Raw genomic sequence first — 27,057 nt, forward strand, 5'->3', positions numbered from 1 at the left:
GGAAACCAAACATAATAGTTATAGATTACAGTGAAACACAAGCAATTCATTTTATGTAACCTCACTTTTAAAGGGAAGATAAAATATACTAGCCCAAATTAATATTTTATAATAAATCCCTATACAGAAATTCAAGTAGTCTTTGATGTCACTTGGTGGCAATTAATATAATTACAATTGTGCTTTAATATCTGCACCAACAGCCACCTACTATTTAAAGATTTTTACTGACCTAACATGACTAATCCTGCATTATGAAATGAAATAAGTAGCTTATTAAACTTTTTTTTAATGTCACAGATAAAGTCATGGCAAAGTCTTACTCGTTCAGAAAATTTTGCATTTGCGCATGGCTCAGAAGGCTCTCAATAAATGTTTATGGAAAGGAAAATAAAATTAATTCAGAGTCCATAAGAATACCACAGTAAGTATATATAAGACATTTGAGGAAATTCCACAGGATTTCAGAAGCACTATCTAAAAGCAATATGTTAATTAAAAGTTCCTGAATCAGAGAATCTTAGCGATAAAAGAGACCTGGAGATAATCTAGTCCAGTAATCCTCAATTTTTTTGGTATCACGATTCCTTTACACTCTTAAAATTTTTTGAGAACCCCAAAAGCTTTTGTTTATATGGACTATATGTACCAATATCAACCACATTAGAAGTTAAACCAGAAATTTGAAAAATACTTTTTTATTAGTTTACTTAAAAATGATGACGAACCCCATCACGTTAACATAAATAACATTTGTGGGGGGCTGGGGGGGGAATCCCTATATTTTCCAAAACAAAAAATTAATGAGAAGAGAGGCACTGTTTTACATTTCTGCCCATCTCTTTAACATCTGACTTTATTAGAATACAACTGGATTTTCGGGGCGCCTGGGTGGCTCAGTCGTTAAGCATCTGCCTTCGGCTCAGGTCATGATCCCAGGGTCCTGGGATCGAGCCCCACATCGGGCTCCCTGCTCCGCGGGAAGCCTGCTTCTCCCTCTCCTACTCCCCCTGCTTGTGTTCCCTCTCTCGCTATGTCTCTCTCTGTCAAATAAATAAATAAAATCTTTAAAAAAAAAAAAAGAATACAACTGGATTTTCATATCTGCTTCTGTACTGAATCTGTTGCAGTATGCCACTGTGTACTTGAGACAGAATGAGAATGAAAACTATGAATAATTTCTTGTATTATTCTGAAAATAATTTTGACCTCACAGGTGTTGTGAACCTCTAAGGTCACCTGACCAAGTTCAAGCATTTACTTTTCAGGTGTTACTAAGGTGTAAACTGGGGTGAACAGAGATGCAACGTCCTGCCTAAAAACGCAATAGCTTGTCTGTGGCAGAAATAGATCTCAAGCCAAATCCTCTGAATCCCAGCCTGCACCCCAGCACAGGCCCTGCTTACAGGCTTTCAGTCAAAAACTGTGGACAATGGAGAGGGTCTAGCCAGAGTCAGGGGCTGTCTCTACCCTCATCCTAGGCACTGCTATGTTATCCATGGTTTAGTTCTATGAAGTACAGGTCAGATATTTCACCGGGCATACTGTTTTTCTTCTGTTTTCCAACTGCATAATATCAGATAAGCTAATGTTAAATTAACACAAGTGATAAAAGAAAAATGACTAATAATACTTTATCAGAAAACAACTGAGATCAGCTTTAACAACTAGATTAATACTTACAACCGTCTTGTTTACAAATCCACTGTACGCAATTGACTCGAGCAGTGTGACCATTCAGGTTGGTAATAACAACTCTTTTCTTTACAGAAGAAAACACCAGTTAGTAAATTATAATTTATCCTACAGAGAAATTAATAAATTAATAAAAGTCAGATATCAGTGGTTTTGATGCTAATAAAGTTCAGGATTACTTCAAACCAAATCACCTCTCTTAATTCATAAACTTTAAACCATCCATTCACTCTAATGTGTGTCTGCATTTTCCACCACTCCACATTTCCTATGTCCTGTGCTCTCAGCACACTGAGCTCTCCGATCTTCATCTGCTGGCTCCTACTAATCGCCTCCATCCTTCTCTACTGGAGAGCCTGTCTTGACAACCCAGGCTAGACAAGGTAACTCTTCCTTGTCTGCCCACAGGTCTCAGGGCCTACTTCCACCATGTTTACACCAATCTGAGGGCTTTATTGAGCAAAAATTCCTCAATAGAGGAATTTACGATTACTGGATTCAAATTCATGACTCAACTTTGCATACCATGGCTGATCAGGTGTTGGGTCCTTCAACCTTAATGATACAGTTACCAGGCCACAACCACTTCCTCCCTCAAATAGCAGATCCTTTCAGGTCGTATAGCCAATTCCCAGCAGCTTCTTAGACTGTTGCTTTCAGCAAAATCCCTCCACACTTGGGCTTTCTTTACTTCCCACACTGGTGAGGATATTAACTCTCTGACTACAGTGCCTGCCTCTTCAGAGCCCCTTTCTCTACTGCCAATAGCACCAACTTCCTATTTGCTTATATGCCAACTGAAATTCTCATGACGAGAAAAAAGTATGCAAAGTAAATGTGAAAAAACTAGTATATTTCACACATAAGTTATTTGAAGTTGTGGAACAACTTATCGTATTTCCCTGTCTCTCTCACTAGATTAAGAACTGCTTGATGGTCAAGAATTATTACCCTTTAACTCTGTGTCATCACCACCCAGTCCAGGGCTAGCCCATAGACGGTCCTCAAAAATTTGGTGAATGAGTAGCACTCCAAAACTTTATTTTAGCATCTGACATGCTCTTATTCCTATATTTAATTAAGTGCCCAAACAGCAAATATTTAACAAAACAAAGTACTTATTAGGCCCAATATACTTTTCTGGTAAGCTAAAATCCCCTAACATGACCACCAAGTTATCATTAGAAGTAAAAATGTAATGGAAGACACAGGCACAAATACATTAAATGGCTGTAGAAAGATGGGCTTCTACAGCTGAGTCGGCCCTTGGCTGACTGACTCGGTAAAGTTTACAGTTGGTTTCGTGCTTTCGTGCTTTCTCTTGCCAGTTAAGAATGCACTTGTAAACAGAGATGGCACGCAAGCTCAAGACACGGAAAATGAGTACAACTATTTCATATATAAACTTGAATGTGAAAAGGTTATAAAAATAATGGGATTTTTAATCAAACTAATAAAGCAGTACAAGAAATACAGATAGCTATTTCCTGCACTGCATTTTCATTTCTAGCACTTCGTTTTTTTTATACTGAGACTCTTTTTGAGAAGCAACACTAATTGTATCGTCCAAAATTAGACAATGAGAACGGAGTCATAACAACTCTGGGAAGAATGCAAAAACTAGGCACTTGAAAAGTTAGGTAGGTAACGCACCAAGAGAATAATCAACTGGCTGGGTGAAGTTCAGGGAATGTGTTAAGTCCTGCTTTATAACTACTGCTTAGGATCCCTAATCCCTTTGACCTTTACCCCAACAGCGCCTTCAATGTCTATTCCCAAAGCCAAAATAAAAGTGATATTTCTTTGAAACTCAATACAAGCTTATTAAATAAGTCTGAAGGAAAATACAAAAATGAGCACCTGTGATTATGGCTTTCATCCATACCTAAATTGCAAATCCTTTAAAACCCAAACTAGTTAACAGTATGACAGTTCCCACGGAAGGCTTCAGAAAAGGTCTTTCAGGTGGGGTTACGTGGGGCTAACAGGCCACTGGCAGGACCTGGTGATCCCAGGCTGTCGCGGCGTGCGAGAGGACGAGGAGTGAGTCCCGCGCGCCCATGGGAGACTCCTCGCCCACACAGCCTTCCCGCCGCTCCGCAAGAGCGTCTACAGTCCGCCCCGAGCGCACGCAGAGGATTCGAACCCCCAGAACATGGAAACGGGCGTCCGGCCACTTCTCCTACCTGAGGGTCATAGAGCACCACGGAACAGGACGTGCCGAAGGCCAAAAGTCCTCCGGGCCCGGAACTCCAGCTCAGAGCGCCCCGCACCCGGTTTGGGCAGCAAAACACGTGAGTTATCTCCAGCACCGGCGCATCCATGCTGCTGGCTGGGCCGCGGCCGAGACCTGGGCGCGCACTTCCGCCCTCGGAGCGGAACTACTCGCGCGGTCGCCTCTCCCGCTGGCGTTATCCGCACCGCGTTTCAGAGGCGGCCGAGGGCGGGGCGGAGGCGGGTACGCCCCCGCCTCGCCAGGCCCGCCCCCTCTCCTGCCGCGAGTGGTCCTCAGTGTCTGAGCGCAGCTACCAGCTCTCTTCTGGGCCGTGGCCCAGCGCAGAAGCACAGCCTCCGTCCCAGGAACGAAGGCCCTACTGGAGTGGCTCAGCACCTTCCACAAAGACCCGGGGCTCGTGTGCTTGTCAGGAACGTCCCGCTGCCCCTTATGGCCAGGGTCCCAGTAGCAGATGGGGCTGGCCGGGGGGCCTGGAGAGCGAGTCTCCGGCCTCAGAGAGGCGCAGGTCCGCGGAGGGGCTCCTAGAAAGGGCCCCCACCTAGCTGGTGTCGGCGCTCACAGCCCACTCTAACCGCGCCTCTGCCCCTCCCGCTCCTGCGAGCCCCGTGGCGCCGGCGAACAGGCGGACACGCGGATCCGCCTGACCGGGACGGGGTTCCGGGTCGCACTGCGCATGCCCTGAAGTCATGGCCGGCGGAGGCGGTGGTTCGCGGCGGCGCGCTGCGCGCGGCGGTAATTAGTAATTGTCCTCCTGCTCCCGGGAGGCGAGGCGCGTGGGGCGCGGCTTCCCGGTGGCTGCGCGGCGGTACCCCGGCCCGAGGGGCAGCCGGGCAGATGAGACCGCCGCTTCTCCGTGCCCTGTAGAGGTTTCTCAGAGAGAAGCACGGACCGGTTCCGAACCCTCCGGACCGCCCGCGGGGAGCTGAACCGGCGCGCGGGGACGGCGAGGCCGCGGAGAGGTGAGTCCCGCAGGTCCGGGAGGGGACAGCGGAGAGGGGGAGGCTCGCGGGCCGTGGAGGCCGGACTTTCCCAGTTTCGGGTGCATAGTTGGGCTTCGGGGTGCAGCGAAGGACTTTAGAAGGAAACGGTCTGTCCTGTTCATCTCATATTCGAAGAAGGTACTGTCGTGTTTAAAAATAAAAAGCTTTTGGAAGCAGTTTTGTGTCCTCTTTTCCCATTTTCTCCACTCGCCCCTTTTTTCCAGGCCCTTGTCCTTCGGCTTTCTTTTTTCTTGTACACATGCTGGTTTGCAGGGAAGATCCGCCGGCCGGTCCGCGAACGCCTTAAGCATCCTCCCTGGAGAAAGGCATGGAGCTGCCCATTGAGCCATCCGTCTGTGCGTGTCCCCACCCACCCCGCTCCTTGCCTCTCTCTCCTGCGAATGATTTCTTAATCTTTCTCTTTTGCGTATTAACTGAATTCCCAAAACTTCAGGCTCTGACGATTCTTCTTTCAGGAGTCTAGCCGTATGGTAGTTACATACTTCCATTTTCCACTGCAACAAATGACAGTTATGGAGCACCTGCACAGACATTCGTTCATATGGTTTCTTCAGTCATCCGTCAAGTTATGTATCATTACCAGCTTTTCCTGGTGCAGGAAACAGCTGAAAGTGGTAGAACTAGGTTGCCCCTCCTTGCTCTCTAGCTCCGGAACCCGACCCCTAGATTCTTTGGCTGATGGCAGATGAATTTGGTCACAATCACCATCCATCAGTGGTGGTGGACGTCTGCTGGGTCCTGAGATATCAATCCATCTGCTTCTCTGGACTATACCTTCTCTTCTTTAACTGAGTTCTGCTTTTCAAGGCTCAACTTGATTTATATATATAAAATGGTCTCTTTATTTTTATTTTTTACTTTTTTAAAGATTTTATTTTTAAGTAATCTCTTATGGAGCTCAAACCTACAACCGCTTGTTCAAGAGCCGCAAGCTCCACTGACTGAGCCAGCCAGGCGCCCCAAGGCTCAACTTCATTCTTCTCTTTGGAGTGTAGGCCTTTGGTTCCAAATACTATTGTGTGGATGAGTGATGATAGTCTGTGATAAAATTTTCACTGTTTTATAGCCACATAAGAACGATACATTTTTTTATGAAGTTTAATTTACTTGAAGAGGTGTTATTTTGCAGGCATTCAAGAGAATGAGATCAATCTATATGTACCAACACAGAAAGGTGTCATTTGTTGAGTAAGAAAAAGGGCACATCTATTTGAGTATGCATAGAAACTATCCTAAGGGGTAATACAAGAAACTGGCAAAACTAGGTACCTTTGAGGAGTGGGATTGGGGGAAAGAAGCCTTAAGTTGATTTGTATATATTTTAAAAAAGGTTTAAATGTGAATTATCCTGAGATTGCCATTTCTAGTTTTTTTTGTGTTAAAAGATTATTCTATAAAATGATGATGATGGTGGGGGTAGTTGGGTTTTGTTTCAAATCATTGTTCTTACCTGGTGATCCCTTTTGAGGGTCCACAGAAGCAGTAATAAGTTGCCAAGTATGTCTGTGACCACATGAATCTCCAGTTTCTGAATTACTATTGCTTTTGCAGTGCTAATTATGGTCTCAGCACACAATTGTTCTCCAGTTGTTTCAAGTGTTTTAGCAATACAAGGGTAGAGCCTAGGATTCTTCATATTTTCTTTATGTATATATGTAGTTCTTTATATTTTCACAGTATGTAGCACTAAACCAGTCACACTAAATGATGCTCTGTAAACCTTGATTATTTGATAGCAATTTTCAGCATGAGATTTCTTAAGTTTTAAATTGTTTTAAAAGTGAAGGCAAGAATTTTTTTTTCTGTCTTCTCTAGGAAGGTGCAATGGCGAGGAATTTATCTGTAATCTTGATTCTGACCTTCACCCTGTCAGTCACAAATCCCCTTCATGAACTAGAACCGGCAACTGCTTTCGCTCAGACCACTGAGAAAATTATTACGAATTGGGAATCTGGCATTAACGTTGACTTGGCAGTTGCCACACGGCGACATCATCTACAGCAGCTTTTCCATCGCTATGGAGAAAATAATTCCTTGTCAGTTGAAGGGTTCAGAAAATTGCTTCAGAATATAGGCATAGATAAGGTTAAAAAAATCCATATACACCATGACCACGACCATCACTCTGACCATGATCACCACTCTCACCGTAATCGTGCTGCTTCCAGTAAAAATAATCGGAAAGCTCTTTGCCCAGACCATGAGTCTGATAGTTCGGGTAAAGATCCCAGAAACAGCCAGGGGAAAGGATCTCACCGATCAGAACGTGCCAATGGTAGAAGGAATGTTTTAATCAAGGATGGTGTTACTGCTAGTGAAGTGACCTCAGCTGTGTATAATGCTGTCTCTGAAGGAACTCACTTTCTAGAGACAATAGACACTCCAAAACCTGGAAGATTTTTCCCCAAAGACGTGAGCAGTTCCACTCCACCCAGTATCACAGAAAAAAGCCGGGTGAGCCGGCTGGCCAGTAGGAAAACAAATGAATCTGTGAGTGAGCCCAGAAAAGGCTTTATGTATTCCAGAAACCCAAATGAAAATACTCAGGAGGTAAGATGAATGTTTTTCATTATGCCTGCTTGTTTGTCCTGTCATTGCCATTCTATCTCTAGTTGCAAGGAGTATGAAGTAAAAATAAAATGATGTTATTGAAAAGGGAATTTCTACTTTCTCATCCAGGCACTTGGCCCAAAGGCCCTTGTCCCTACTGTGTTGTAAACATTAATGATAGAAAACTTGGGGGATAATTTTTTTGGTAAGAATGGTGCTGGCAGCTAAAACTATTTTCTAATATGGAATTTAAAATGAGTATGGAAAGCAGTAATCAAGGATATTTTTGGATAAAGTTTTAGAAGGTAAATATTGTTAATGAAAAGTAGAAAATGGGAGGTCGAAAAAGCAGGAGTTAGAATCCATGTTTTAGGGAAAGGTGTGGCTGAAGGCACAAAAGAGGGCATGGAGAACAATAGTGTTACCTTCTTGAAGGAGGGCTCTCAGTGACTTGGGGAGTGCTGAAACTGGAGCGGCTACCAAGAACCATGTGCTGGACAATTGAAAAGTCTGGGAAGTGAGGTTCTGAAGTCACATGTCTTCCTAGTCTAGACTTCCAGACTGTACGCAGTTCTTCTTGGCTGAGAGATGCCAAGAGCAAGAAATAGTTAGTATGCATTAATAAGCAAAACTTAAAGAGTACTTCGTTCAAGTCATCCTATGACTGTACCAATTCCAGAATAATCCTAATGGTCATTCCCATAGCGACACCGGTAATAAAGTTCGGCCTGAGTCGTACTGGCCAAGAACTATGGGAATTTAAAGTAACTTCACAGAAGATGAGAAGCAGGTGCTACTGCCAATTTTTTTTGTGTGAGAAGGGGAGCTTAGATTACCTACAGGGGATTCTTTTCAAACTAAGCTTGTCATCTAATTAAGCTGTTGAAACAGCTGCCTGCTGGTACAAGTTTGTTTTATTAACCAGCCTTGCCCTCCGCAAGAGTAATTTACATAATTTAATATTCTCTCGTTGTAGAGCTTTTGCCAGGTGTATAGACAGAACTGAGCTAAGTTTTGCAAGTACAGTCATTGCTGGAAGAGTGACGTGTCTTGGGCTTGTTTAGGCCACGTAGGGTAGCGTTAGTACTAAAGCAACATATTTCTCAATCTCTAATGAACTCCATCTCAAAATTAAAGCTCATTTCCTTAATAGGTTTATACAATGAGTTAACAGGCTTGTGAATGTCCATTTATCCTCAAGGTTATTCCACTCGGGGCTTTTTCTCTAGATGACTAGTGATTTACCTGCTTCTCCCAAGAAGAAGGAAGCAGAAGAGGTGGGATATCCCCATTGTGACATAGTATCTCCAGGGAGCTTGAGACAAGTTCCAAAGTACTCAAGACAAAAGTTGGTTTTAATGCATTAACTTGAAAAAATAAAGAAGGAGCTTCAGTATGGAAAGGGTGTTGTATCATCAGACAACTTTTTTGGATTATCTAACGGGAATGCTTTTTGGTGATTTTCACTGTTTTGTTTCCTGCAGTGTTTCAATGCGTCAAAGTTGCTTACATCTCATGGCATGGGCATCCAGGTTCTGCTGAATGCAACGGAGTTCAACTATCTCTGCCCAGCCATCATCAATCAAATTGACGCTAGATCATGTCTAATTCATACAACGAGTGAAAAGAAAGCTGAAATCCCTCCAAAGACCTATTCTTTACAAATAGGTAGAGTTGCCTTTCTTACATAAAAATAATTTCAAGTAGATACATTTATGTTGTACTTTTCCTTATATTTACATCAACGTATTCATTTTTCAGCGTAGTTCCAAATATCTTTTTTTTTTTTTTTAAGATTTTATTTATTTATTGACAGAGAGAAAGAGAGCACAAGTAGGCAGAAAGGCAGGCAGAGGGAGAGGGAGAAGCAGGCTCTCCGCTGAGCAGGGAGCCCGATGCGGGGCTCGATCCCAGGACCCTGGGATCATGACCTGAGCCAAAGGCAGCCGCTTAACCAACTGAGCCACCCAGGCACCCCCCACATATCTTAATTGTTCTCTGCCTTGAATGTGAAGAAAGGAGGTTGGTTAGCCTTGCCTTAAGAAAAATAATAAATAAAAAAAATAAAACATCATAACTGAGGTCATCCAGCAGGAAATCAGGGCCATTTGAAATTTGGGCTTTTTATGTTGTCACACTGTTTCAGAAGGTCAGAGTTAATATCTGCTATATTGGGGCCTAATTCTGGTTCTTATTAATAAATGAAACCAAGATCAGTTCTGCTATAGTGTAGAGCTGCGTTGCTCAAAAACTATGGTAAATAAATAATTGCTTTGTTTACTGAAGAAATCATTGAATTCCTGGTTTCTTTCATTCTTTCCTTTTTTTTTTTTTCCTTTTTTCTCTTTTTTTTAACTCCTCTCTTTCCTAATTTAGCTGTATATGGGAGTCTAAAAGCTCAGTTCCCAAATGATCTAGAATTCATTGTTGGTAACCATTTTCTCCCTTCCACCCCCATCTGAAGTACTTTTCACCAGACTTCTGCTCTTTCCCAGGAGGGTTCAGTCAGATTATTCATTTGTACCAGCAAATGGTTATTGCCCTATTTCCACAGTCCTCTTCCACTGAGTTAGTATTTCTTTAGCTTAAGAAAGGCAACTTGCTTTTACAAGTTGCTTTTTGCTACTCTTTTAAAGTTTATCGATTGTATAATTTTTCCTTTCCTGTGTTTTATTTGACAGCCTGGGTTGGTGGCTTTATAGCCATTTCCATCATCAGTTTTCTGTCTTTGCTCGGCGTTATCTTAGTGCCTCTCATGAATCGGGTGTTTTTCAAATTTCTCCTAAGTTTCCTTGTGGCACTGGCCGTTGGGACATTAAGTGGCGATGCTTTTTTACACCTCCTTCCACATGTAAGTACAGTCATTTGTCCTATCAGTATATTTTATTATTCAACAGTGAAAAAATTAATATATTTTTGGTTTGTACTAGAATTCTTTGTATTGATATACATAAAAGGTTAGAAATTTGGTTTAGAAGAGTTGATTTTAAAATATATTTGGTGACTGAAAGCTGCATTTTTGTACTAGATCTTAATATATGTTCGTGGTTTGTTTTTTGCTTTTCTCTTTAAGGGAGTTTACTAAATACCGACTAATTTAACTTTTTGGGCCCAGTTAATGAAGGAGACAGCTTCTGCTCAGATATTATTACTGTGACAGATTGGCAACAATGTGAATTATCTGCTTACATTAATGTAATTGCCGCAGAAATAGAAACTGACTCTCTATGTACTCAAGAAATGAGTTTTCCTTTAGAGTTGAATTTGTGTGTGTAATTAGAGATCCATACTCGCTGACACAAGTAAATTCTTAAATAAGTTGAGTAAAGTTTATTTAATAGCTCTGTTAAAAACTTAAAGTATTTGGATCGCATCTTTTAAGTTTCCCTTAAAGGCTTACAGGTCAGTGGGAAAAAGAAATCATTCCCAGAGCTCTCTACATAATGCAAAACTGTTTTGCTGTGCTGCGCTCCCTCGGCCCCAGATGGCAGATGTTCAGGAATACTCGCTGCAGCACGCAGCCTGTGTGTAGGGTGTATCCTGGGACCACCCCCATCTCACCGCTCTTGCTGTGCTCCACACTCGGTTCCCTGACATGCCCTCACGTTAATGCCTGTGGCAGACTGCTGGGGCAGTGCACCTGATCTCGGGTACCTGCCAGGGCCCATGACACACACTAGGCTTCTTGTAAGCGCAGTGACAGGACTAGTATGGGCTTTTTCTGCCTGGAGTATAAACAGTAAACCCTGTGTGCCTGTTGAGTCTGGGAGTTCCCTGTCTTTTGTGGCCCTGGTAACTTGTCAAACATTGAAAATACCCGCTACCTGTATGAGAGTCGTTAGAGAAGGTATCTGTCATCACGCTAAACCAATGTACACCGTTACGTGCCTTAGGACATTATACATTAAGCTGTAGATCGCTAGCAGCCTGTGGGTCATTTTAATGTATTAAACTTCCCCCCTTAGCTCTGACATATCCCGTTAATTGCCTAATTCTGAATGGTTTCATATTTGACCTTATTATCTTAGCCAATTTTTCTGACATGTGTGAAACTAATGAATTCATAAAATACATAACTGTTTTTCCTGTAGTCTCATGCAAGTCACCACCATAGTCACAGCCATGAAGAATCCACAATGGAAATGAAGAGAGGGCCACTTTTCAGTCATCTGTCTTCTCAAAACATAGAAGAAAGTACCTATTTTGATTCCACATGGAAGGGTCTGACAGCTCTGGGTGGCTTGTATTTCATGTTTCTTGTTGAACATGTACTCACATTGATCAAGCAATTTAAAGATAAGAAGAAAAAGGTAAGAAAAAGTACTGGGTATTTACTATCCATCAGACATTTATGTGAGTAGTATTCTAACTAGACTGTTAGCTGAGCTTGTCCAACGGGTATGATCTTCATTTGAGAGGGTTTCAGTACCCTGAGGTAATTTTTGTTTCCAGAGGCATTCATGGAAAGCTGTTCTCCATCTCGATAACCCTGGAGTTCTCTATTTTCAGTATTCCCTCCAAACTCCCAAGAGGGTAAGAATGGTGAAGGATGAACATTTGTGTAAAACCAAACAAGGCACAAACAAAGCCTTGAAGGTCCAAAGCATCATGATTACGGCCTTGATGGTGGCGATGGTTTCTTGGATATATATACCCAAATTCATTGATTTATATACATTAAATGTGTACACCTTTTTCATTGTCAGTCATACCTCAGTAAAGTGTTGTGGTTTTTTGTTTGTGTGGGGTTTTTTGTTCTGTTTTTTGTTTTTTCTTAAATAGGCTCCATCCCTATCATGGAGCCCAACGTGGGACTTGAACTCACGACCCGAAATTTAGACCTGAGCTGAGATCAAGAGTTGGACACTTAACCAACTGAGCCACCCAGGCGCTCTGTGTGTTTTGTTTTGTTTTGTTTTGTTTTTTAAAGAAGCATTATGGATACACTGTTGGTATTTATTGGTAGTTATGATTAACTGTTGTGATTCACTTTAATTATTCATCCAGTAGCTGAATATTCTGTTGTGTTTCAGGGGGTTTGTGACTTTCACAGTTTTGTCCTTTGCAAATTGCTGCCAGAAAATAGTATGAAGCCAATAGTATGAAGTATAGGCTCTTTATTTCTGGTAAAAACACCCCATGAGTCGCCTGGGGTTATCTGGCACCTCTTAAACTGATGTGACCAGGCAAGTCAGTCAAAAGATTGTCCTAATGGGAACTCTTAAAGAGGACATGTACACATCTTAGACATTTTAATTTAACTTAAAACATTTGTACATTCATATTCTGGTCATTTGATGTTGACCAAGATTTTCTTTGAGTCAGAGCTCTGTATGATCTTTTTTTTTTTTGTAGCCAGGCTACTTCATCTGCAGTCTCCAATTTTGGTTTCTCTCAAGTTGAGCAAGAGGTTACACACTTGGAAAGCTATTCAAGAGTAGAATCTAGGCTTTGTAAATTTTATGCAGTGGTTGCTTTACATAACTTGATAGTCTTTTTTTTTTTTAACAACTTGCCTTTGAATCTTTCAAAAGCATTCAGCTTAAGTTTTCATAGAAGTAACTATTCTCACCATCATTTCACAGTCTGAGTTATGTGTAATTAAATTGTGCAATTACAATAACAAGCCTAACTGGCATGAAGATGTTTGAAAACAAATGTAGTTGATTCTTGCTGAGCACAGAGCTCACTGTGGGAAACAAGTGTGTGTGTGAACAGGAGAGTTGCCTCCTCCTCCATCCTGTGAAGATTTGCCCTTAGAGATTTGACCTTCACTAAGACCTCAAGTTACAAATTGTGAACCTTCTCTTTACTGGACCTAAAGTTAGAGGAAAGAAGTGAAATGAGAATAGCTTATTCTTAATCCAGAGAGCCCTCTTCCATGTTCCCATCATCCCAGGTGCTTCACTTGGACTGATTGGAGAGTTATCCTACTTGTTTACATTCCCTGGAATTCTTTCCATAAAAAAAAAATAATCTTTTATTAGTTCTCTTTTGGTGGGGGTGAGGTTTGGAGGTTTGTTTGTTTTACTGTGGCTCTAGTTCACATGCCATCATTTCTTTGGCATGCTAATTTCAACTCAGTTTTCAAATTTTACCTATAGATAGCTTTTCTTTAATCTGGTACTCTTTAACATGGGACTCTTAAGAAGTAGGCTGTCTATGATTTAATACAGAACAATTTTTAACTCAGTGAGTTATGAAATTAATCTTCTGTCATGACCAATGTTTTTAAAGGCAGCAGTAATATTACAGTATATTACATGTTTTACTATGACTTATAGTCAAAGAAGTTTGATGATCTCTTTTCTAAAATAGTTTATACTGGAATAAAAGTTCTTAAGAGCTAGGACCTCTGCTACATCTCCAATGCCTAGAATAGCATCTGGCACATGATAGTTAACAAACATTTGTTGAACGTATAAGAAACATTAAATGGCAAGTAAGCATAATTTCTACACAGACTTCCCACAGGAGTTTTGTAAATGTTACTTGTTCTCTTCCTTTTTAGAATATATTGAGTTTATCTTTTATTAAAGGTGTCCAGATCTTAGCATTACTCATTTAACAGTTTTAAATTACATTTGTTCTCTCAAAACAAAACAGAAACTCTTCATTATATGGTGAGTTTTGAGAACTTTCTCAGCCTTAAGGATTTTCCTTAAGATATCAATTCTGCATCCCTGGGAGATTCCATATATCATACCATATATGTCAATCTGAAATCTATATTCAAATTAGGGTCACATCTCATACTTGATATAGATAGTTGGACCTTTATAATAAGTTCAGCCTCAAAACCTTTTTTCTACCAGTGAAGGTTATTGCTCACACTAAGAACATGCAAGTCATCTATGACATCACCCTTATCCTCATATCCAAGCTAGTTTTAGTGAATATATCTAGAGCCTTTCCATTTTCTCTCCCTCTTCCTTGCTATCATTCTAGTCTAAGCCATGTTTATCTCCCACCTGGGTGAGAGCAGCCACTTCCTAACTGGCCTGTCTGCAGTATTTTATTGTTTTCTTCTCCCAATCCAGAGCAGAGCAAAGTGATTTGTTTCAGTGGAAATCTGATGAAGTTGTACACCACCATTCAAAATCCTTCCTTCAGTGACTTCTCGATACTAGTAGGACAAAGTCCACACTTTTAACTTGGTTTGCATTGGCAGGGTCTCCTTCCACCACCCAGCCTCTAGCCCCCTCTGTCTCTGACCTACTAAGCCCCAACCACTTGCACTCCTTTCATTTCTGGGATGGAGTTGGCCCCTTCCTGTTTTAGGGCCCTCCCACATGCTGTTCTCCCTACCTGGAATCCACCTCTCCACCCCTATTCCCAGCCCACCCTTCCCCCACAAACTCCTGCTTATCTTTAGGTCTTGGTGTAAGGATCACCTTCTCAAGGAAGCCTGCCCTGGGACTTAGTTAGATCTTGTTATACACTCTCATAGCACTATGTGGTTTTCCTTTGTAAAACATATCAAAAATTGCCATCAATGAACTGTTTAATCATTATATCTGTAAAGCCTCCCTCCCTGTGGGTGATAAACTCCATGAAAACGGAGACCATGTGTATCTTTACGTTGTATTGCCAGAACTCAGCGTAGAGAACATTATAGGTCCCCAGTACTTATAGAGTGAAAGAATTGGTTAAGCTATGAGTTCTAGGTCGTTGCCCAATAAGAAAGAAAGCGTTAACTGATGTGACATAAAATATCCTGAATTCATTTATTGTCACAAATATTGAAGTACTTTCTCTGTTGAAGGCACTAAGCTAGGGGTAGGTATAAAGATGTGTCTTTGTGCTTGCCTTTAAGAACTCTAGATTTAATCTAAGAACGTACGGATATTTTACATGTTATCAGAGCTAGAATGAAATCTCGGGTCCGGTGGTGATTGTTTAAGTCATATTCAAAAGTACTGCAAATAAAAAATCTATTATTTGTGTGACAATTTTCATCATTTTGAGTATTCTCTTCTACGTAAGAAAAGTAAGTAAGGCATTACTTCTACGTAAGTAAGTAATGTTTGATTTACATAAATCATACACAGGCACCAGTGTTCAAATGGTGATCTTTATGTTTGGGCTCAGAGACAAGGACAATAGCTCAAGCATGGTATTGAGGTAGTTGAAAACCTAGTGATAAATTCGAGGCTAACTAACAGAGATTTGTTTAAAAAGAGAAAGCTTGTTAATGGTGTTTTATTATAGGAAAAGTATTTTGGTTTTAATAGCAAACTCCTAATCAGTGTCACAGTATAGTTTTAGGTATGGGAAGTATGGGGTTTCGGTGTCCAAAAGAGGGATGGAGAAAACCAAGCAGCTGGTTAGCAGATCACTAAATGCTGGAGAATATGTCTCCAGTTGGTTCTAAATTGATAACCTGAAGCAGAGTTCAATTTTAATATGTGTATGAATCATCCAGGCATCTAGTTAAAATCCCTATGCTGATTCATTAGATCTGGGGTGTGGCCCAAGATTGTTCATTTCTAACAGGTTCCCAGAGCACACTTAAAGTAGATGACCTAGGGGACACTGAGAAAGATGAATATGTGATTTTGCAACATTTCATATTACTGAAGCCTTGATGCTTCACATTCCTGAGCAGTTGTTATGCCTAAAACACACGACTAGGTGCTGTGTAAGTTAACCACAGGCCCTGCCTGCCCTTGGAGGAATTTTATCCCAATAAAGGTCCTTTACTCTGTTGTCTTTCTCTGAGTCTTTTGCTTAACTGTTTGTTTATAATTGTACACATAAGCACATCAATGGTTTTAAAGTGTTGCTTTCCCTTGCCATTTTAGAATCAGAAAAAACCTGAAACTGATGATGATGTGGAGATTAAGAAGCAGCTGTCCAAGTATGAATCTCAACTTTCAACAAATGAGGAGAAAGTAGACGCAGATGATCGTAAGTCTTAACAAATCTGAGGGCTGGGGGGAGTTTATTATTCTGTGATTTGCAGGCAGTTTGGACTATCTGAGAGAGGGGGGACCATGTCCCTTTTTTTATTTTTAATTTTTTTAGTTTTGAAATATTTAATGCCTTTTTAATTGCCAGTGAGTGTTTATATTATATTTACATTTTTTTCTAATTTTTTATTTTGAAGGAATTCAGAATACAGAAAAGTTTCAAGAGTAGTACAAAGAGGGGTACCTGGGTAGCTCAGATGTTTAAGCATCTGCTCTCAGCTCAGGTCATGATCCCAGGGTCCTGGGATCGAGCCCCACATCAGGCTCCCTGCTCGGCAGGAAGTCTGCTTCTCCCTCTCCCTCTACTGCTCCCCTTGCTTGTGTTCTCCCTCTCTCTCTCTCTGTCAAATAAATAAAATCTTAAAAAAAAAAAAGGAGTAAAACAAAGAATTTGTGTATCTTTCATACAACCCCCAGTTATTTTACTTACCCTTATCATTCTGTTTCTCTCTGAGTACACATACACACACTTTTTTGCTAAACCATTTGAAAGTAAGTTACAGATGAGATGTCTCTGTATCCCTAAATATTCAGTATATGTTTCCTAAGAAAAAAGACACTGTCTTATATAACCATGGTTCAGTTATTGAAATCAGGAAATTAATGCTGATACCATGTCATTATCTAGACTCTAGACCTCACTCATGTTTTTCCAGTTGTCTTAATGATTCCTTTATATTTTCCCTCCAGCAAAAGAAAAAATTGGTCCAGAGCATAGCCCAGGATCAAATTGCCCCTCATTTGGGCTGTTTCTAATCTTTTTTTAGGACTAGATTGATCATTTGGGGCAGAAGTACCACAATGTGGTATTGTATCCTCTACAGTGACGTCGTGTGCCACCTGATGTGATGCTCCGCTGTAAAGTTACTATTTTTCCTGCAGCTTGACTATTAGCTTGGCATTTCTTATTGGACAGATTGAGTTAAGATTAAAATTTTAAATCAAACTCCTCACCATGACCTTCATGATCCGACCCTGCCCTCCACTCTCTCCCACTGTTCATTGTGTCCAGTCTCACTGGCCTTCTTTTCATTCTGTGAGCACACCAGGTTTATCCCCGAGCCTTGCATGTCTCTGCTTGGAAGCCTCCTATCAGATCTTCACACAGATTCCTGCTCCCATCATTTGGGCTCAGAGGCCTTCCCTGATCACCCAAAGACAAAGGTCTCCCAGTTACTGTCCTTCTTGTTACCCTTTTCTGGTTTTCCCCATGCTTTCCAGTACCTCACATGACCTTATTTACACTTGTGTTTCCTTATTACATGTGGCTGTCGCCCCACAAGAACATAACTTGCTTGAATTCAAGTTAGAGACTTTGTCATGCTCCCAGGGTACCTGGCCAGAGTAAGTGCTCACGAGATAGTTCCCAGCTAACCAGGGAGAAAAACTGCCTAGTTGCTACTGCCTACCTGTACGCTTTCCTGCCCACCTTTTGTTTTTATCCTGCTTTTTTCTCTAAAAAGTAAGTAAAATGTTCTTGCTCTTCTTGTGTCTATTCTTTCTTCAACCTTTCTAATGGAGTCCGGTGAAATACTTAACAGTGAGAGGGAACGGCTGCCCTGGGACTGGACCACAGTGTCGGGAATGTGCCCGAGAAAAGTGTGATCCGTGCACAGGACAAAGGGAAAAACAAAACTTTATTGTTGCAATTTACTTTTCTTTGCACAAGTAGATAATAAATTGTCCTTGGTGATCGCTGTATTTCAAATGCTTGTTTTTCCTTGAACTTTACCCTCAAAAAAGAAGTTGGACAACAGGATTATGCGTGTTTTTTGTTTTCAGTATTTTTCTTAAATGTTTTTCTAAAGTAAGCATGTGCTGCTTTTATAATCGGGGAAAAGTTATCTTTTAAAATGTAAGGAGGCAGATATTACACTGCATGTTAGCTAAATGGAACTTAAAAACTTGAAAAAGAAAAAAATGTAAGAAGGCAGAAGAAATCAAGGGAGACTGTGGGGGCTAACCTTATTGGAGGTTAAAGTTTAAAATCCATTCTTAATATGTGAGACCATTTAATTTCTAAAATTCATTAAAACCTGCTGATGTTTTGCATCAGCAATATTCTGTTTAGTTCTGTATGTGAGAGACTTGCCATGCTCTAAGATCTCTTTTGACTTTGTCAGTGGGAATGTTTGAAATGTATCCAAGCACATTAACAAAGCCTTCTGACTTTGACCCAGTGTCCTTTATGTTTACACCTAGGACCTGAAGGCTATTTACGAACAGACTCCCAGGAGCCCTCCCACTTTGATTCTCAACAGCCAGCAATCTTGGAAGAAGAAGAGGTTATGATAGCTCATGCTCATCCACAAGAAGTCTATAATGAATATGTCCCCCGAGGGTGCAAGAATAAATGCCATTCACATTTTCATGATACGCTTGGCCAGTCAGACGATCTCATTCACCACCATCATGACTACCATCATATTCTGCATCACCACCACCACCAAAACCACCACCCGCACAGTCACAGTCAGCGCTACTCTCGGGAGGAGCTGAAGGACGCGGGCATCGCCACGTTGGCCTGGATGGTGATCATGGGCGACGGCCTGCACAATTTCAGCGATGGCCTTGCAATTGGTACACATCTACGTGTTTGCTTCTTGTTGGCTGACTCTGAAAATGTCACGTTAAACCACCAGTCCCCTCTTAACGAAGAATAGGGTGATTTTGATAAAGCTAATAACTTCTAAGGTTATCAAAATGTTATTTCTTCCGTAGCTACCTTGACAATGAAGTACTTAATGAATGTTACATAAGATTAAGTGCTACAAACTGCCTACCCCATTACCTAAGTGGTAACTCTCAAAAGTTGTTTTAATTTGTAGAGTCTTAAAATCAAACTCTTAACGTGTATGGAGCGTGTGTTTTTGTGGGGTTTTTTTTGTTTTTACATTAGAGTTCCCTTATCTGCCGTATAAACAATACTAAGGTACAAGACACTTTTTTTCATCATCTTTTATACTGAAGGAATCTTGGCATATCTGATAAGTTCAGTTACCAAAAAATTTAGAGAGTTTTTGCTATTAAATTGTTCTGTCACAATCGAGAGATAACAGAATACTTACAATTTATAGTAACTTGGTGCTGGAAGGAGCAGTGGAAATAATTACAGGTAAGGCAGCGGAGGCCTGGCAAGGCGAACCACTTGCCCAAGGAGGCAGTGTTGTTTTATAATCAGGCGGAGAAGAGCCCAGGCCTTGGCTCCCTGGAAGCCTGGTGCGCTTCCTCCTCTATGTACTGTGCACGGCAGAAGCAACAAAGGAGGACATGCACATGCTCAGTCACGCTTTATAAGCGATCCGTCGTATACAGTGTTAGCTTTTAAAATGGGGGGAGGTATTTGTCTTAGACTTTCCTTATTAGACAGTGAAAGAATGAATGTAAACAAATCTAATTACTTAGTGAATTCTTCTGAGGCCAGTGAAACATACGTTTTTGTATTCTTGGAATGCTGTATTTTCTTCTAAACCTTTTAAATCAGTTTATTTTTTACATAAATGTTTTATGTGATAACAATTACTTCTCAGGTCTGTGATAAGATCCTCTAATCACTCTGAAACATAGTGGAACTTTCCCTTCCCGGTTGTACCTGCTTATGCTCCACTGGGAAATTTAAACCCGATTGAATGTAATCTAAAATTACTTGTAAAGATTCAGAGTGCAGCTGGGAAAGTTCTGTTAATTCATGACCAGGGTATAGTTTACTTCTTTTACCTCATTTTGTATGCTGATAAGATTTTTTTTTAAAAGCGCCCACAAAATAATGTAGCCAAACTTTCTCTGATTGATTTTTACCCAGGCGCTGCTTTTACTGAAGGTTTGTCGAGTGGTTTAAGTACTTCTGTTGCTGTGTTTTGTCACGAGTTGCCTCATGAATTAGGTAAGAGAACCACATAAACAGTATTTTCCAGGGGGATGAAGTATCCTAGTGTCACTGGCATTTGCTATTGATAGTTCCAGCAAGCTTCCTCATAACTTTCCTGCCTTCTACTAACCTAGCTACCTTTCTTTTCTGGCTGAGTATAAGTTTGTTTCCAGCCAGAACTCTGACCCTGTGAGTATGATTACACAATTGCCTCTGTGGGATTGCCAGGGAGATACCTGGGCCGCCTCTCTTGTCCTCTTATCCTACCAAATGCCTTCTTATACCAGCATACTGGTGACATCAGTGATCATTATCTTCATACCTACAATATGAATAAGACCACGGGATTCAAAGAAATCATCTTCCATTAACAGAAAGAAATTGGCAAAGAGACTCTCATTGGAGCTAAAGAAAAGGGAAGTTGATGAATTGTGTTTTGAGTATTTTTCTCCTCTGTCACCAGGATTTAAAACCTTCCTAGAGTTGTTCTGAATCCCAGTTCATGTCCTTGTTTTTCTTCTTATAGATTGATATTTGCAACATACCTGTGATGCCATTTTCAATTTTGTTCCTTGGCATGTGTTCTGCCATTCAAAAGGCCTCCCATCTGCCTGCTGGATGCTTATAATCCTCAGCATCTGGTTTATGTTCCACATTCTAGATCCTTCATATTCCATGATGCCTCCCTTAGCTATTCCCATCTTAATTTCTCTTTTTATCCTTTTATAACTAGAACCTTAGACTCTTTAGCTCTTAATTATAAATTGCCTTTATCATTTGATGATCATTTTATGTGTGTTCTCCACCCTCTTCTTTGTGCCCAATTACTAGCTTGTTGAAGACCGTGCAAGAGCACAAATTTAAGTTCATGGCATTTATCATTCACTGACAGAGTGGAAGCCTTAAGAAAAACTTTGGATAAAAAATACCTTAATTTATAGAGCTGTTAGGGTGATTTACACTAACACTGTTACCCCTGGAAATTCTTTGCTGCTTTCTTTTTCCTTCAAAAAAATAAGAGAATTTCCTAAATTGAGAAGTTTCTTAGGTATATGTCTGAAAAGTGATTTCTTTCATTACTTTGTCCACTTTTTTGTTTTCTGTTAAAGGTGACTTTGCTGTTTTACTAAAGGCTGGCATGACTGTTAAGCAGGCTGTTCTTTATAATGCTTTGTCAGCCATGCTGGCTTATCTTGGAATGGCAACGGGAATCTTCATTGGTCATTATGCTGAAAATGTTTCTATGTGGATATTTGCACTTACTGCTGGCTTATTCATGTATGTTGCTCTGGTTGATATGGTAAGTTTTTAAGAAGTCTAATTATAGTGTTGACTGACAATAAAATAAAGAAAATGTTCAGTGAAACCTCTTAAAAAAAAAAAAAAAAGATTTATTTATTTGAGAGAGAGAATCCCAGGGTGGGGGGAGGAGCAGGAGAGAGAGAATCTCAAACAGATTCCGAGCTGAGTGCTGAGCCAACACGGGGCTCGATCCCAGGACCCTGAGAACACAACCTTAGCCAAAACCAAGAGTCGGATGCTTAACCGACTGAGCCATCCCCAGGCACCCCCATGAAACCTCATTTTTAAAAAGGCTTTAGTTTAGGGGGTGCCTGGCTGGCTCAGTCAGTAGAGCATGTGACTATTGATCTCACAACCCCACGTTGGGCATAAAGCTTACTTTTTAAATAAATTAATTAATTAATTAATTTAATTAAATATTAAAAAGGCTTTAGAGTAATAAGTGAGTCTTTACTTGATAAGGTAGTATAGAAAATACAGGTTCTTTAGAGTTTATCTTTTTGGATTGTTGATCACAAGCACACCTTATCCTGCCTAATTACAGATACACAGAAATATCTACCCCTTTCTGATGTGTCTTTTTGAGAGTAGACGCTCAGTAATCAGGCATTCAACTGTGTATAGATTTGTTGGAAACCCAGCACAAGCCACATGTTGTTGGCATACTGTGTGTACTTCAGAATGCTCATAATATCCTTATTAATGGACAAAGGAGTTACTTATTTTTGTCACCAAAGTCCGCATTAACAATCCCAACCAGTCTGATTGCTAAAATTTTCTTTTATATGTGAATTTCCATATCTCCGAACTTAGGTAAGCCACATGTTATGTTCGGTTCAGCAACAGTAACTAAAGCAGAGTAATCAGTATAGCTCTTCATTTCATAGTGGAGCAAACCGAATAATCATTGTGAATTAAACTGCTGGGAAATGCTGTGTGACATTATTAGCTAGAGTCAGTGTGTATATGGTCCTGTTTTAAGGAGTTGGCTCAGTATATCCAGCTACATATAAAGCTAATATTACTGCCCTGTAAATTATTCTAAAAACTAATCTGTGGTTTTGAAAACTTAAACATTGCTCTTGTTTTTCCTTTAAGGTACCTGAGATGCTGCACAATGATGCTAGTGACCATGGATGTAGCCGCTGGGGATATTTCTTTTTACAGAATGCTGGGATACTTTTGGGTTTTGGAATTATGTTGCTTATTTCCATATTTGAACATAAAATTGTGTTTCGTATAAATTTCTAATTAGGGCGTAAATGCTAGAATAGCTTAAAAAAGTATTGCTGTCTGTAGTGATGAATAGGTCATAGGGAGATGAGAGTTCATATGCTGTGATATGCAGCCTTTACGGTTAGTGGATTTTGTGATTTTTTTTTTTTATTGAATATTTCCATTTGTTATGCTTACAAGGTCAGTTATGGTGGTAACACAAAGGTACATTTTAATATTTAAGTTATTCTATTTTGGGAATATGAGCTATAGGTGCAGTTTACCAATTTTACCAGTTTATTGTATAAACAAGAGATTTGGCATGACATATTCTGTATATTTCAGGAAAAATGTCTTTAATGCTTTTTCTAGAACTAATTTAACACAGTAAGCCCCATGCTGGATGCCAGGCCTCTGAAGAACTGTTGGCATTTAGGAGTAGGGATACACACAAAGCCTGAGATACCAATAAAGCTCATACTGAAGTTTAGCTAAGAAATAAAGAGAAAAAAAGAAGAATCTGTAAGAATTAAGGCACAGATTTCTTACCAAAAAAAAGTCACAAAACTGGTTACAAAATAGAAGAAAAAATTTAAATTAAAAAGGCAGTATTAGTATAGAGTACATTCATAAAACATTTTTGTCAGAGTAAAACCACAGTGAGCACTTTTTACTAATTTAGTTGTACATTTAACTTTGTATAATAGAGAAGTCTAAGTATATTTAATGAATTCAAGCAATATATAGCTTAACCAAGAAATTGGAATGTTAAAATATTTGTGTGGAGTTTTACCAGATGAGTATGAGTAAGTCTATGTATGGCCGGAAAACTTGGGTGTTGAATGTTCTGGTTATCTGGTTTACCAAATGTCAGCATATTAGAGCTTTGAGATAGGCAAGGACATGAAAACCATACTGAGTAAAATTTGGCTCCTTGGATTCAGAAAATACTTTGGTATCTTTCAGTGCTTCAGTGTAGTCGTTATGAGCAATTATCATTTTTATATGTAGTACTTTAGACATACTAGGGCTGTCTGTGGCATTCTCTAGATGTTGCTTTTCTACAAAATAAATTCCCCATGTCAGCTTGATATCATATCCGATTTTCGTTTTTTTTTTTTACATAATTATTTAAGCATATAGCTCATTAGTTTTAAGTATATTCACATTGTTGTGCAGTGGGTCTCCAGAGCTTTTTCATCTTGCAGAACTGGATCTCTATACCCATTAAACAATGACTCCTCATTTCCTCCTCCCACAGCCCCTTGTAACCACCACTCTACTTTCTGTCTCTGAATTTGAGATGTCTGATTTTCTTGAGTACCATCCAGATTATAGTATACTTATCAATTCACTTATATTATTGGGTGGCCTTACTCAGTTTTAAATTCTTTACCACAAAGACACTTCAAAAAATATTAATCCACAGTTTGTTCCAAGCTGCCCCTAATTGTTCTTTTATAACAACCAGAGCCTTAAAACTTGAGAAGAAGCATTGATACCCTATATTCTAAAGAGAATTTAAAAAACAAAATAAAATGGACAAGACCCTAGACCCCACTGAGGGCCTACTGAGAGTCAACTGGACCAGCATTTCTATTCCCCAAGCCAAGTGAAAGGGATGGATATGGGTAACAAGAGAATGACTTGGATTGAGGGTGCCTCAAAGGATGACCTGACGCATCTCCTCCAGATGAAGAATTACTCTGCTTCAGAATTCTGCCCACAGACCTACCTTACTGCTGCTAGATCAGTGCAAGATGAGGAAGCTCTGGAAGAGCTGAAATGTTCCTTGAGTTTGGGGAGCACAGACTTGCCTTTTCACAGATTCTGAAGGTGGAAGATGTGCTGGACCAACCCACAAAACAGAATGAACTGGAAAGATAGTTCCCACTCCAGGTTGAACTCCGTAGTGGACACATGGAAGATTTAAGTAGTTAGTTTATGTGGCTTCATATAGGGGGAGACTGGAGATTAGGAGAAAGTGCAGGAGCTGTAGAATATGAACCAAAAGCTGATCTCTAAGGGGAAAGAAAAAAGACTGATAGAAAAAATGCACAACTAACAACTTGAAAGAAAAAGGCCTATAGATAGAGGGACGCCTGGGTGGCTCAGTCAGTTAGGCGTCTGCCTTGGGCTCAGGTAATGATCCCAGAGTTCTGGGATGGAGACCCACGTCGGGCTCCCTGCTCGGTGGGGAATCTGCTTCCCCCACTTCCCCCCTCTGCCCTGCCCTCTCCCCCTGCTCGTGCTCTTTCTCAAATAAATAAAATCTTAAAAAGACCTACAGATAGAGTAGATTATGTATACTTGAGAACTTTATGGATTAATATTCTGAAAAATATATTTACTAAGAAAAAATAGAAAGTCAATTACTGTTAAAATAATCACATCAAAATTCTTCCATTCTCTTCCCAAACAAGGCACTGTTTGCTGTGTTTTACCAAAACTTCAAGCAGCACATAAATACCTAGCTTATTTAAATAGTTTCTGGGATTAGAAAAAAAGAATGTTCGTCATGTTAATTGAGGGTAGTGTAATCTTGAAACAAAACCATGCTGGGAAAGGCAATCTACCTCAGACCCTAAGACTCCCTATACATTCTTGCTAGCTATGTCAACAATGGAGGGCCCTGACCACTCTTTGCTCAGGCCATTTATTAGTGAACAACCTTGAAGGATGAGGTCTGTGACAAATATCAGGCCTTGTGTAAGAGGCGAATTCCCCAAGCTCAGCTGCTGCACAAATTTACAGCATGTGTAGCATCCACCTGAGACCTTTCACTTTGCTACCGTGGGATTAGGGTCCAGAGGTACTATGCAAATGCTTCTCATGCTCCTTGCTATAGCGTGAGCAATCAAGTCCATGTCCCAGGAGTCTCATGTCTACAGCCATTATCCATGAAACATAACAGGCTAACTTGCAGCTTCTAAATTGGGTAAAATTTCAGACCCTCCCAAAAACTTCACAGGATCATGTGGGAAAAGCAGAAGTGAATACAGATAGAAGAATCCTAAATAGCAAGTCAAACTCAGTATATAATATAATCAGGTAAGGCGATCCTAGGAATGCAAGCATGGTTTACCAGAAAACCGATTTCTATAATATACCACGTTAGCAGATTAAAGAGAAAAAACTTAAAGTCATGACTGAATCAAAAATTGAATAATTTGGGAATAAAGGAAAACATTTTAGCATATTAAAAGTACAACAAACTTTAGGGGCGCCTGGGTGGCTCAGTCGTTAAGCGTCTGCCTCCAGCTCAGGTCATGATCCCAGGGTTCTGGGATCGAGCCTCGCGTCGGGCTCCTGCTCAGCGGGAAGCCTGCTTCTCCCTCTCCCACTCCCTCTGCTTGTGTTCCCTCTCTCGCCGTGTCTCTCTCTGTCAAATAAATAAAATCTTTAAAAAAACAAAAAAAATTAAAAATAAAGTACAACTTTAGAATTCAGGAAGTCCTTTAAAAACTTATCTCCTTTGTGGTATCCCCACCCTATGAAGTCAAGGGCTTAAGAGAGCAGGAGAGGAGGGGAGGGGAGATGTGCAGAGAGGGAGGAACTAATGTAGTCCAGAAAGAGAGAAACTACATGTAGAACTTGAACTTCCCATATAAAGTGTGATGAAAATTAAAGGAGGTAGCAAATTACAATTTGGGCGCCTGGGTGGCTCAGTTGGTTAAGCGACTGCCTTCGGCTCAGGTCATGATCCTGGAGTCCCTGGATCGAGTCCCGCATCGGGCTCCTTGCTCGGCAGGGAGTCTGCTTCTCCCTCTGACCCTGCTCCCTCTCATGCTCTCTGTCTCTCATTCTCTCTCTCAAATAAATAAATAAAATCTTTAAAAAAAATAAAAATAAATAAATAAATAAAATAAAAAAAAAAAAAAAGGAGGTAGCAAATTACAATTTCATAGCCATCATCATAAGCACTATGTTACTGATAACTAGGTTTTTTCCTTTTAAGAAAGATTGTGGTAAAATATACATAACATAAAATGTACTATTTTAACCATTTTTAAAGGTACCATTCAGTGGCATTACATATGTTCGTACATTGTACAACCATCACCACCATCTGTCTTCAGAACTCTTTCATCGTCCCATACTGAATGTCTGTACTTTTTAAACGATAGTTCTCCATTCTCCCTCCAGCCCCTAGTACCAACTGGTCCAACTTTTTGTCTCTATGTATCTGACTATTCTAGGTATACCATATAAGTGAAA

General features: G+C 40.3%; 2 protein-coding genes across 2 annotated transcripts in view; one reads left to right on the plus strand and one right to left on the minus strand.

Annotated features, from left to right (window-relative positions):
- The window catches only part of ELP2 (elongator acetyltransferase complex subunit 2), a 49,683-nt gene extending 45,437 nt beyond the window's left edge, over positions 1 to 4,246 (minus strand). The window contains exons 1-2 of the mRNA XM_032421251.1: positions 3,882 to 4,246; positions 1,684 to 1,762 (exon numbers count right to left, since the gene is read on the minus strand). Of these exons, the coding sequence (XP_032277142.1) occupies positions 1,684 to 1,762; positions 3,882 to 4,019 (217 nt within the window). The 5' untranslated portion in view covers positions 4,020 to 4,246. The remainder of the gene's footprint in view (positions 1 to 1,683; positions 1,763 to 3,881) is intronic.
- On the plus strand, positions 4,237 to 23,930 carry SLC39A6 (solute carrier family 39 member 6). The gene is made up of 10 exons (XM_032421252.1): positions 4,237 to 4,890; positions 6,748 to 7,482; positions 8,967 to 9,150; positions 10,164 to 10,333; positions 11,574 to 11,792; positions 16,287 to 16,392; positions 18,657 to 19,034; positions 20,257 to 20,337; positions 21,432 to 21,622; positions 22,723 to 23,930. Exons 2-10 carry the CDS (start codon positions 6,757 to 6,759, stop codon positions 22,873 to 22,875), a joined length of 2,208 nt encoding a protein of 735 aa, XP_032277143.1. The 5' UTR covers positions 4,237 to 4,890; positions 6,748 to 6,756; the 3' UTR covers positions 22,876 to 23,930.
- The last annotated feature ends 3,127 nt before the right edge of the window (positions 23,931 to 27,057 follow it).

Source organism: Phoca vitulina, unplaced genomic scaffold (assembly GCF_004348235.1).
Source record: "Phoca vitulina isolate PV1807 unplaced genomic scaffold, GSC_HSeal_1.0 scaffold24, whole genome shotgun sequence".
Classification (NCBI taxonomy): domain Eukaryota; kingdom Metazoa; phylum Chordata; class Mammalia; order Carnivora; family Phocidae; genus Phoca; species Phoca vitulina.

Excerpts from the sequence above, each read along its gene's own strand:
- SLC39A6 (XM_032421252.1), top strand. The coding sequence starts at position 6,757 with ATGGCGAGGAATTTATCTGTAATCTTGATTCTGACCTTCACCCTGTCA. Across the intron at positions 7,483-8,966 it reads CAAATGAAAATACTCAGGAG|TGTTTCAATGCGTCAAAGTT; the intron begins GTAAGATGAATG and ends TGTTTCCTGCAG. Across the intron at positions 11,793-16,286 it reads TTAAAGATAAGAAGAAAAAG|AATCAGAAAAAACCTGAAAC; the intron begins GTAAGAAAAAGT and ends TTGCCATTTTAG.